The 12,737-nt window shown below is 43.5% G+C and overlaps 1 protein-coding gene across 1 annotated transcript in view; it reads right to left on the bottom strand.

Annotated features, from left to right (window-relative positions):
- The window catches only part of LMO1 (LIM domain only 1), a 57,029-nt gene that overhangs the window by 6,292 nt on the left and 38,000 nt on the right, over nt 1–12,737 (bottom strand). The window contains exon 2 of the mRNA XM_010175247.1: nt 10,235–10,448. Within this exon, the coding sequence (XP_010173549.1) occupies nt 10,235–10,448 (214 nt within the window). The remainder of the gene's footprint in view (nt 1–10,234; nt 10,449–12,737) is intronic.

The following is a 12,737-nucleotide window of genomic DNA, read 5'->3' as shown; positions in this document are numbered from 1 at the left end:
GTTAGCTGTGTGCGTGCAACGCGTCACTGCCCGCAGACCAATTTGGACTCGCGGTTTGTTTCAAGCCATTGGTTCTGGCTGATTCCACAACACGCAGATGAGAAGCATCAGGAAAATCTATAACCAATTTCTAAACCTGCAATTTGCCAAGCTAGTCAATACTAATTATTACTGGCCAGTAATTGTAAATTAAAACACCCAGCAATGTTATAGAAACCTCCACACAACTCTCCCACCCTCACACACTGCTGTGCTTCCAAAGTCAGCTTGCTCTTCAGCTATTAAAAAGGCTACCCTTATTTTTCATTAGAAGTGGTATCAGTGGTCTTTCATCAGGCCTGGCTGGAAAACCCCAAGACTTCCTATGAAGAAACAGCACTGTGTTCTCCCTGAAAGTTAAACAACACAAACCAAACAGCAACACTCGTGCAGGACAGAGTAACTGCAAAGAGAGTACCAAAATTTCTTCCCTTACGACTCCATGATACGAGGGCTGACAGGCAGAGTAAAATCCCAGCTATATAGTCTGCAATGGCCAACCCAGACCATGGGGTAATCGGTTATGGGGCAGCCCCTTTCTCCCTGCAAACTGACTCTGGCTTGCCCCTGCTCCCGCAGAGAAGCCGTCAGGCAGGGGAGGCAGCTGAGCATGGTGCTTGGCTGCCCAACACCAGCAGGCAGGACTGAAAAAATGTGGCACTGAAAAGTGTACAGGTCTGCACCCTGAAACGCCCTGGCTCGCCTTCAGCACCCGCTCACAAATCAAGCCATTAACACAGACACCCCTCCCTCCCCCCAGCGTAGCTGCCCCTTCTACGCCCCCTCACTTGGGCACAGCAAAACCTGACAGCTTTTGTCAGGGTTTTGCCATTTTCCATAAAAGTAGGCATCCGCTTTTAGAGTACCCAAGTCACAGTAAACTAAAAAAAATGAGTCCAGTACACTAGGCAGGGAAACTGGGAGGTTAATCCTAGATTTGCTCTCTGCCCAGCACTGCTACATGCACAAGTATAAAATATCCATTATTCATTAGCATCACAGTTGTGTGGAGCTCAATCTAGATTAAACAAAATAAAGGGGCCCCAGACAGCACCATTTGCATTGTTAAGCAGGCGCTTTTCTTCAGCCTTCAAATAGGAGACTTTTCTAAATGGAAATGATGGGGAAATTTGGACAGATGTTCACTTAACTATTTAAACAGTTAGCTTAAGAAACATGAAAAATGTATTTGGCATCGTATTCACCTGTCTCCTTTCAGGGGTTCTGGGGGTAAACCAATTGTTAAACAGCTTCGACTGTTTGCATAAGATCTGAAGCTTATGTTCTGTCCAGCTGAAATCGTGTTGCCTTCTAATGTCTACATAAATGTAGCTTCCAGCTAGTCAGAGTGATAATCTTTTTCTCTTCTATCGAGTTTCACAGTCCTCCATACCCTCCCTTTCCCAACAGATGAACATTTCACACTTATTCTACCACTTCCTAATTTTAATCTGCTTTTCAGGGAGTGATTTAGAGCCCTGTATATTCACCATGCTTCTAAAAATACGCTGCAACTTGTAGCTCAGTGAACGGGATTTTTTTTTAAATCTGCTGGAATAAAAAGCAAAATGAACACAGAATTTTGCCTTTTTTTGTTTGCTTGTAAAAAACCTGCCACCTCTGATACCTATTTACCCAGAAGGTACTTGAGCTGAAACTTTCTGAGGTGGGGAGCTTAACGTTGTTGGAGGAGGGAGAGAAGACAAGGAACAGGAGGAAAATCTTCCACCCTAAGCCCCATCTGTGGTTAAATTTAAAATAACCCCACATGAACAAACTGATCTGCATTCTGTCCCCAGACACCTTCATAACAGATGCAATACTCTCTCGCATTCACGCACACAAAGTTGAAGTGCGTTAGAAAAATCTCTCAGAAGATGCTCAGCATCTACTTACCAGCTTGGAGCCATTGGCATAAAAGAAGCTGGAAATACAGAAAGGTTTCAGTTTGGAGTTGTTTTGCTTCTTCTAAAAAACCCCATTTTTTTCATCTGCCTTTGAAGTTAAAAGGCAACAATTTTTAAGTACAGATTTATTCCCCCTTATGTAACAAGAAAACCTAGCCAGCTTGTAAATAAGAATAGACTATGCAGATTTAAAATTTAGCACAATTAAACTTTTACCCTGTGGTAGTAATTATGTTTAATGGCTCTTACCCTGAACTTAACCATGTCTATTGTTGTCAGCCAGTCTAAAAGCAGGAGTTTGTCCAAGGACAATTTTCTGTAGTTTATAGGCACACTAAAAACCCTGCTATGCACTGTTCTCATTGGCCATTGATGTCAGTGTGTATAGTAAAAATTAAAGCTAATTGGCATACAGGAGCAGCACTGAATGCAAATGAATTAATGGGAAAAGAAGGGAGCGCTCCTGGAAGCGGTAGGCAGCTGTCAAAGGATGCTTTTTTATATAGTCTTGTCTGGGTTGAAGAGTAGTCTTCTGCATGTTGATCCAGACTTCACCAGCCTTGTGTCTACACCTGAAGTTAATTCAAACTATAGTAAAGACAACAGCACCCTGCAGGTTTTGTGGGGAAAAAAGAATGGTAAAGGGTCCTTACTGATGGGAAAACAGGAAGAATCTTCTCATATGAACACATTAAGTTTAGCACCTTTTAACAGATTTTTCCTTCTCCAATCCAAATGTACATGGTGGCTAAACTGAGAACTTGATTGCTTATTTATGTCACCAGTAGAAACCACAATCTGTTGTAGTCATTGCCTACAAGAAAAGAGTGCCCATTTCTACTCTCTCTAGCCTAGCATCTTGCAATTGAGAGAGGGAGGAAATATTCCCTCCACAGAAAGAGTGAAAATTTTGGCGCTGCTGTCTCCAAAGAAGACAAAAAAAGAGGAACCAGGATATGCACATATAAATAATGAGTGGTACAGAAAGGAAAGGTTGGGAGTGACAATTGGATTTTTTTAAAACAACACAAGAACAAGACAAGTTCAAAATGAAACAGCTGAGTTGAGACTGATAATTCCCCAAACAAGAGGCTTTGTCAATGCTGAAAGGTAAGAATTCTGAGTTGAAAGAGGACTAAACACTTATCTACAAGACAAATATCTACATTTGTAGATACTGTGTACAGCTACGTATTTCTCTCTATATTTGTATATCTACATTATCCAGATATACAAGTTTTTGAAGAGCTACCGAACCTCATGCTCATATCTTCTCCAGCTTGTAGGTGAAACAGGTTTTCCCATACACCTCCCTATATGCCTGCTGCTGTTTATTTCCTCGCTCCATCAGGACCTGCTGCACAAGACTTATTTTACACACCTGAAACTCATCGTCATGAAAATAAAAGGTTTTGCCCCTACCATTTGAAACAAACCAACAACTAGTCTTCCAGTGAGGATGGCTCTTAACAGCTTGCAATTTTTCCCATCTATGGATATTAGAAATATGCTGAGCTACAAGTTTGATTTGACCAAAGTACTGAATATGCCAATAATTGCAGGGAAAGCCCCAACACCACTTAAAAAGATAAAAAGAATAAGCTTAAAAGCAACTTGAGACTCAAGGTTTCCAGCTTCCCCGTAATGAGCCTTTGTGCAATATTCAGAGAAAGCCCCAGCGACAGGTGTTTCAGCAGGGTAAATACATATTAGCTGGTGTGCTCACCTTTCCAGGACACTGTTGTCAGTCCTGCTGTGGGAAATCATGTCAGCTGAAGGAAAGGGAATGCATTTTGATACTAATGAAGTTGGTCAAGCTGTCCTCTCATGAAGCCTTGAAGTTCCATCCCAAAGAATTTACATCTTGAAAGCCAAAGGGTTTGGCATTCATGGACAGCATAACGGGAGGAATTGAACCAGCACGGTGACAAAAAAGTCACTCGACAAAAGGTCAAGTGACTGCATGAGTTCAGAGATTACTGGGCATGAACTTCAGGGTTGCTCAAGAGCATCCGTTTTCAGTTGAAGAACACATCTGAATGTTCACTTACTTTTACTCCACTTACAGTGGGCTTGGGACTCTTAGCAGGTAGGAGAAGTCCAAGTCCTCCTGCCCTTCCCCAGCCCTCCTTACTGTATAACCGAAGCTGCTGACCTTAAAACCCATCTTGGTTGTCTCTGGCACTGTTGAACACACATGCCACAACATCCTCTTAGGGGAGTTTAAAAACAGGAGTCAGAAAACTGAAAAGTTGAAAGTGCTAGAGATACGGGGCAGGGGGAAGCAAGTGAACAAACCAAGCATTGCTTGTTTATCCTGAAAGGCACAAGCTGTGAGGAACGCTTGGACTAGCTACCACAGAGGAAAAAAAACCAAACTCTGCTTTAGCATCACAAAGCACAGCAATGTTGTCAAGACACATAGTATTTTTAGCCTAATTAATCCTTCTTAATCTGTATAGATACCAAATGTAGAACCGAGGATACCCTACATAGCATGCAAGACACTCCCTGTTGCAATACAAGCACAGCAGTTCAGTTTTGCAATGTTTTTAGGCTCTGAGCAGGTACCATTTGTTCAGCCACATCCCGTTTACACCTCTCCTCCCCACGCTGAAGGCGTCCCTGGAAAAGCAGGCCGGGCAGGCTCTCGGTGCAGGCATGTACGCACACTGCGCTCCTGTGGTGGAAAAAATCCCGAGACTTTCCTTGCTGCTTCAAAGCTGTTGCAGCTGAAGCTACATTCAGAGTATTAGTGATGTCTCTGGCAGATTAACTTAAATTCTGCTAGTTTCAGCATGCACTTCTCAGTTCCTGAGGACTTGTGCTTACACGTCCAATCGTGGTTTCATTGTTTGGCTCGGGGCCTTCGTTACGGACACGGGGGAGCCCACCAGAAGGAGGGGATTCACCTGTGTCCTCCTGTGCCAGAGAGCAGGGCTCCTGTGCTTGTGCAACATCACCTTTCACATCCCACAGCACAATGAATCCCTGCCCGTTTTCCAGATACAGAACACGTCATCGAAAGGGCTCCCAAAGCGATTCACTAACGGAACGAACCCACTGGGACCTGCAGAGCAGAGGCCAGTATTCAACACCTGGAAATCCCAGGAGTGGGCAGTTGGTTTGGATGAGGAGCTGCCCAAGGTGGAGTTCAAGTCTCCAGGACACAAAGAGTGTCAAGGGGCACCAGTGCCAGGGGGTGACAGTCATAGAATGGTTAGTGTTGGAAGGGACCTTAAAGATCATCTAGCCAGGACGTCATGGTCGGGTGTGCAGGGCTGATCCAACTGCCAGAGGCCTGATGCCACCAATGCCGGGTTGAGGCCGCGGCACTGATCAAAACATGTGGGAACTCGGGTGAAAAGAAACTTCCATGAAGTCCACTGAGAAGAGCATCAATGCTTCTTGGAAAGCCCTTCTCTCTTACTGATTCACCATTATTTTTTAACGCAGGTTTTGAGCTTTCTTTGGAGTCTAATTAAGGCCCTAATCGGTTTGAATGATGAAAAACTTTATCAACACCAGTATATCAAACATGCAGAAGCGACAGTTCTGCTCCTGTCAAAGTGAGCCTGACTCACCTTCGCTTGTGTGAGGGCACCGTGCAGAGTAAAAAGGAAAAATCCCATTCTGCATCAGCACTTCACAGTGAAATTTAAGTTGTCAGTTCCTCCCGGGAAATCCTGATACACACCCAAACCATCCCTGTGAACCGGAGCTTGGTGAATGTTTAATTACACCCAGGAACAAACACATGTTGCTGTGTGGGGGCTGCAAGGAGCCATCTGAGCTGCACGCTAAGCTTCTGTGTCCCAGAAGCAGTTTCTTCAATAGCATTTGCTTATCAAAAATAATTAGAGGTAGGAATGCTGGAATTGTGATTATGAAACAAATGGTAAATCTATTTGCTCAGATGAAATGTATCGAAAGATACATCTAGACACAGCTGGAGACTGAGGTGATACCGCAAGGATAACAACTCCAGATCCAATTTCATCTTTCATGATTAAAAAATGAGCAAGAAAGTGTTTTATGAAATGTGAAGGTTAACAAATGTTCCTTCACAAGCAATGACGACAGTTTATCTTTTGAAACAAATGATCAGGCTATGGTCTGCTAGCAGCTCCTGCAATACATTTGAAAGATTTCTTCTAAAAACCCACTAAGGAGCAGCGGAGGCGGCCGGCAGCCCACCGCGCTGCCCACGCCTCGGACAAAGCCGGCTCCAAAGCAAGGCCGGCGCAGCGGGGCGGGAGCCAGCCGCACGCCTGTCCCAGCGCTCTGCCCCGCACCCACGGCAAAGGGACAGAAATGCACCCCTGTCCCCATCCCTGCGGCGGCCGCAGCTGCTCCAGCACAGCAGAGACTCTTCACCCACAACCGTGGCACAGGGCGCTCGGCCCAACAACGCCTTCCAGGGGCCCAGACCTGCAAATTCCTGAGTTTCTAAGCTGCCAAAGCCATTCCAGACATCCTTTGTGCCTATAGGTGAGCACCTACACATTGCTGCCTCCACAGTGATGAGCAAGCCTGCTGCATGCTCGTGGATGGAGACTGAGCGAGGGGAGGGGAAAGCACGTCTCACTGGGTAATGATGCGCGTATTCCCAACTCAGCTCACTGGAAAATTCAAAGGAACATTGGTCTATAATTTTTTTTCTCCTGGTCATTACACAACAATATTCCTTTTGGACTTCAGATATAAAAGATGTATGTATTTACATTTATGGGCACAAAATCAGTCTAGCTTTTAATCTTTCACATGATGGCTGACCTACTAAATATCACCCTGTTCTTATTCAAAGGTATACAGAAGAAGTGGCCAGCAATAAATTCCTTTGACTGTACTCCAGAGAAAGTACTGCCTTTTTGGTGTGAGTACAGTGTGAAGTATGAAAACTTATTTTTAGGAATGAATTCTGCTAAAATTTGACTAGTAGAACAAATACTGTGAGTTGTTAAACAAGAGAAAAAAAGATGTGGATAGAGGCTCTAGAACTATTAAAGGGCAGGAATTATATAATGATGGGAATGGGTAATTCTCCAAGAAGAAAAATTCAAATTACCAGGAGTGAACAGACAGTAGAGAAGATGGTGATGGCAACTTTAGTTCCTTCTATTAATAGAACCAATAGTTAAAATTGAGAGAGAAAGAAATATTATGTGTAGAAGGCAATGGAAGATGTTTTAAAATAAAAAAAATAAAAAAGCTTTAAACTTCCATAAAATACAAGACTGCATACCAACAACCCTGAAATGGTTCCTTAGCATCAGTTAAGTTAGCAGAGAATCCCCTCAAAAAAATAGTATAAACCTAAATTTATTTATTAGCGAGAACACAAAACTGTAAAGCTGGCTAAATTCCCTGGGATATGACAATTATATTGTTCTTCCCAATAAAAAAAAAAAAAAGAAACATTTCTAGTGGTCAAAGCTGTTGTAATGGACTAAATTCAGATAGGGGAAAAATATTTAAAGTAGGGAGTAGTAATCCCCTCCCCCCGGATTTATCTAATAGCATAACATATGTACACAACCATCATCTGAGGAGGCTGACTAGCCTGAGACCCAGAAGAGACCGTGCAGCCAGCGGAAGTGTTTGGTACCCTACTGCAATACAAGCAGATGCCCCCCATTTTTATGCACAACACCTACAATTTCTTCAGCACAGATAATACCTGGCCCTGTCTTTCCTGGCCGCATACACCTTCTCTGCACAATTTAACCACGCTGCACAAATAGCAACAGGCTTCCCCCTTGGTGGACCCAGGATTATTCTAACCCAACAAATGGAGGCAGAGGGGCTATGAGACCACGTTCAAGCACAGAACAAGTTTGCTTCAGAGACTACGCTGGACTGCTGCTGTGGCACAAGCCGCGTGTCGATAGTCAAATGCTGGTCTAACTGTTGCTTTCCATATTTCATGTCATGAATTGCCCTCTCTTCTCAAAGACAGGACATGGGCTGTTTCCTGAGGTCTGCAGCTCCTGGCTTCTTTCCCATCTCTAGCACAGACCTCTGGTGTGCCCCAGGAAGTCATGTCACCTGGGGGCCAGTGAGAAATCACAGACTAAGCATTTTCACCTCAAGGGAGCATTCTCAGGATAAACTAAGGAAAGAAAGAAATGCTCTACAACTGCAGTGATAGAAAGGTTCTTCTAAGTTTAACAGCACCAATACTGCTCTCCTTTGGCACTTTAACATGTCTGATTTGATGCCGCACATTATTTTTGTTATGAAACTAGAACAAACCAAAATCAATGCAGTGCTCATTAGATGGACAAAACACGGGGTAGCTCATAGGTCTAAAAAACTAAATGTAAATAGGAATCGCCACCCAGCTAAGTATTTCTAGTAGGATTCTGCAACATGTAGAATGACACTGAATAACTATCTTTCAGGTCGGATTAAAAAACAAAAAACAACCCACCACAAAGATAACAAAAACACACAGCACTGTTTATCAAGTGCATAAATTACAAAGTCTAGAGAAGTGATAAATAATTAAGAGAAGCAGCCTCTGGGAAGACTATCCCTGGAAGAAGCTCTCATGAAAGGTTTTGGGGATGCTTGTGATTAGCACCCAGCATAACCCAATTGTGATACTATGATGGAAAGAAATGATGCAATCCTTGACAAAGGAAGATCCAGAGCTGTTATATTCTTCATTGACACATCAGAATGATGACCACAACACAGAAAGAGTGCAGCTGAATTGGAGGAGGGTCAGCAGAGAACCAAAATGTTAATTTGGGGTTAGAAATCTCTGTGTTAAAGAACCTTCTGGAGCTCATTTTCTTCAGCTTAGCAGAGACAGGGTTAAGGATACTTCCAGAGTAAGTGACTTGTGGCATTAGTAAATACTCAGACTTAAGACAAGGTACAATAGTTATTTCATGATAGTGAAGATAGTTAATTCTTTCCTCATCGCATCTTTTCCACCTTTCCAAAGGCTGCTTATCCTGTCATTCCCCCTTTAGATGTTTTCTACCCTACGCTAGCTTCTCCTCACTTATCTTTTGGGGATGCATCCTACCTAACTCAGTGAGGACTGCTGCCTGTGTGGCAGAATTTCAGCTGAGACATTTCCTGTGTGCCCTGGAGAGTTTCAGCTCAAACAGGAGCAAAAATCCTCATGAGGGCAGGATGCTCTGGTACACTGTCTGGCTGAAAGGCAACGTGGCAGCTCCCATATGGCAGCTAGCAGACATTTCTTCTATTTGGCTCAGTGCTTAAGCTCTCATCTTTAGAAGGAGAAGCCTGTTTGTTCAAGTTTACTAAGAAAATATTTACTAAAGATTTTCAGGAATATGTTTTACATTGAAAGACGTGAAGCATCTAATCATTGAGACTAATCTAGCCAGCCTCTGGACACCACAAGTTTAGATGGCATTTTACCCCTCTATCTTAAAACAGCATGTTGTTTTTGTTTTGCTTCAGATGTGTTTGCTGGTTGAGCTTGCAAAGGCAATGCCATCAGTGCTTTAGGAAAAAAAAAGAAAACATACATTAGCTGGAGATCAAGAACTTTCTTCCAAAGGAAAAACAAAGCAAAACTCAAGAGTGTTTTGCAGTGTGACCCTCATAAGAATGTTTGCATTAGGCCTGTCATCTTATTAAAATTAATTTGTGTTTATATAAAGTATTTTGTACAAAACCTCCATACGCACCAGGCAAAAAAAACCTCATTTGTTGTTATGTATTGCAAACACACACTGACAGGGTAGTTCTAACTCAAGAGTTAGTGATGGTCTCTGCAGACTTCCTCGTGAAGAAAAATTTTTTGAAGTTGATCTGTAATTTTGGAGTGTTTTGCTCTGTTTACTTAGGGAAGAGACAAGAGCCTCTCAGGGGGAACCTCACTCAATATAAGCACTAGAAGTCTATCTAAAAGCTGTCACTGAAAAAGAAAAGGTAAAGGTTTGGTCAGATCTCAGTCAATATGCAGGAGTATAACATCAAAGATATGCAAGAAGAATTAACAGCCTTTTCCTAATTTTCTCAGCAAGTGCTGTTTGTTCTTGTTGGTTCATAATAATGAAGACTTAAGTCATGCCCTTCTCCTTCTACCTTGGCCTAAAAATAGGATGCCACCTCCCTGACTACAAAATCCATTAAGTGCAAATAAAAAGCCATGCTTAGACAGAGGAAAAAACTCCAGCTGCGTCTGGGCAGGGCTGACCATGCACAAGGACATGTTTTCATAGTAGAGGTTTAGAAAGACAAACAGCTGGCAGCACACTGAGAGGCTTTGGGAAGAGCCCACAGTACGTTCCTCTATTTACCTCAGGTAATCTCTGCGACAAAGAATGAGATTTGCTTTTGTGTAAAGAGTTGATCCAACCTCTCCAAGACGACAGTCACAGCAGGCACACTTTAGACAGTCTTCATGCCAATACTTATCCAGAGCCTTCAGCAGGTACCGGTCCTTGATCTTCCGGTTGCAGCCAGCACAACCCTTCTGCTTCCCTTTGGGCTGTACAGATAACATCGGCACACCTGCAATGCAAACAAAGCATGGCCTTTAGAAGATACCAAACAGCCTGAATAGGTTTCCTGCACGCGGGGTAGCACTGTGAGCTATAGGTAGATCTGTGAGCAAATACTGCTGCTCGTTTCATCACAAGGAGTTCACATTGCAAGAAGCTGATGGTGAAAGGAACTTAAACGTCATTTGCTGTCACAGGGTAAGTGGGAGTGTGACACTTGCAGGAACACAGCCCTTTTTTTCCTAAGGGTAAGGCTGAAACGAAGCACCAGACTTATTTTTAATTAACATCTTGCAGAAGAATAAGCTGGCTGCAATGTCAGTATTTGCTTTTCCCCTCACTCTCAGTACCCTTGTGTTGTTAATCACCTGCCACAGGCGATTACAAAATTCAGAAGGGCCATGACTGTACGTACCCCCCAGTCCAACATCTTGTCTGGATCAAGCTTGATGGGGAAAGGAGAGGAGTGGGTATAAAAAGATGCAGTATGCCACTTACTGATTTTTATTTTTACTAGTGTCAATCACTAAAAATGACAATGCTGGGCCTGTAACAAGCATGCTGTGGGCTTAAGTGAAGCAGAGAAGATGAGAGGGGACACTCTGGCTACAGAAGCAGGTGTCACTGGTGACAGACCCTTACACAAAGTTAGGCCACCCTTTCTGTAGGAAGCGCTGGATGTCCCAGAAAGGAGCAGCTTGGTAATGGAATTATTAACAGTCCCTTAACCAGCGAGGACAGTCAGTGCCACTGTAATAAGTGACATTTGCTGCTTTCCTTAAAAGCCAGGGTGACCTGACAGTGGCTAATGCTCAGCACATGTAAAACCCACCACTCCTACAGTAATAACTGCTTTGTCAGAGCTGCAAGCAGACGACAATAGCACTTAAGACACTTCTACACAAACAGTGAGTTATTGATCCATTTGTTATCAAAGTGGTCTCAGCAGCACAGAGACAGGTCAAGTAACAGTCAAAAACTCTTAAGGTTTAAATAGCCCTCCTGCTCTTTGCTGTGGCACACTTGAAACCTGCTCCCAAAGTTGATACAAGCTAACTTTTGACACCAGGACAAATATGTAATAATTAAATGAAAACTTAAATCTGTGTTTGCCTGCCACATATGCAACCTGTAACGCTCCTGAGAGAAATTCTACGTAGGCAGCCACAGAGAAACACCCGCACGTTTGGAAAGAGGGAAAAGAGAGAGAAGTGTGAGAAGTGGAATGTACTGCGGGTGCTGGAGGTCAGGCTGCAGAAGTCCTGTGCTCCTGCTGAGAGTTTCTGAGAAGAATGAGAGAAAGCAGCCTCATGTTTCTGGACACAGCACTTTTTTTTTTCCCCCAGAGTACACTTTAGAAGCAAAGAGAAGCTTCACTTTTTGAATAATTTCTTTTTCAGAAAACTTAAAACGTCCATCCCATGCTCTCTCCAACTCCATGCCAGAAAAGAGCCCATCATGAGGAGAGTGCCTTATTCTGAGGCAGAGAAGGGCACATACATGAATGAAAGAAAATAGCCTTGCACCTATGAAAACTAAGACCCAGATGTGCAAATAATATTTTAAGGTAGAAGCCTTAGACACCAGTGAATCATCAACCCGCCCAAACAGGCTCTCTAAATGTGAGCTGCATACCTTTAGAGACAGAAGAGGATTTCTTACAAGGGGGGTCATAATATAATTCTTTCCAGGGTTCATCTAGGTAAACTTGAGGATCCCTTGTCTGGAGGTGCTGCAGATGTCAAAATGCAGATTCTAGATAACTGCAGCCCCTTAAACCCCCTCACAAAAGAACTGCTGCATGAGAGGGGTCTGAGATCATCCTTGTGATTCAGAAATACAAGCTCTTTAGCCAGACGGGACTTCCCAAGTCCCTTGAGCACTTTTGAAACCAGTGCCCTTTTGGAGTTACAGCTGCCCTCACCCAGAGAAGGGGTCCACTGTAACAGCACCACAGTCGAGCTCAAGGGCGGCTGTGCAGGGACAAAACCCTGGCTGGACCATTAGGAGAGGCTGGTTTGATGGGTAAGGGTGGGCTGGCAGGTTCGGAGGGTCTCCTGAGGCTGTAAGAAGGCCCAGAGGGCTGTGGGCTGGCTGTAGTGGTGGTTCTTGTTCCATCTGTGGCCCTGGCAGCTCTCATCTCCACCATCTCAGTTCCCCGCTATTGCGAGCACACCATTGTCTTAGGAGAAGCTTCTGCGAATAAGGGGAATATAACACTTTGATTTTCTTCTAATAACTAGCAAAGGAACAGATATATATATATATATATATTTAAACAGTACCTTAAGCAAGAAAA

This window comes from Antrostomus carolinensis, unplaced genomic scaffold, assembly GCF_000700745.2.
Source record: "Antrostomus carolinensis isolate BGI_N321 unplaced genomic scaffold, ASM70074v2 scaffold4059, whole genome shotgun sequence".
NCBI lineage: Eukaryota > Metazoa > Chordata > Aves > Caprimulgiformes > Caprimulgidae > Antrostomus > Antrostomus carolinensis.
Note: the sequence above shows the minus strand (reverse complement) of the source record. Positions and strands in the feature narration are given on the sequence as shown.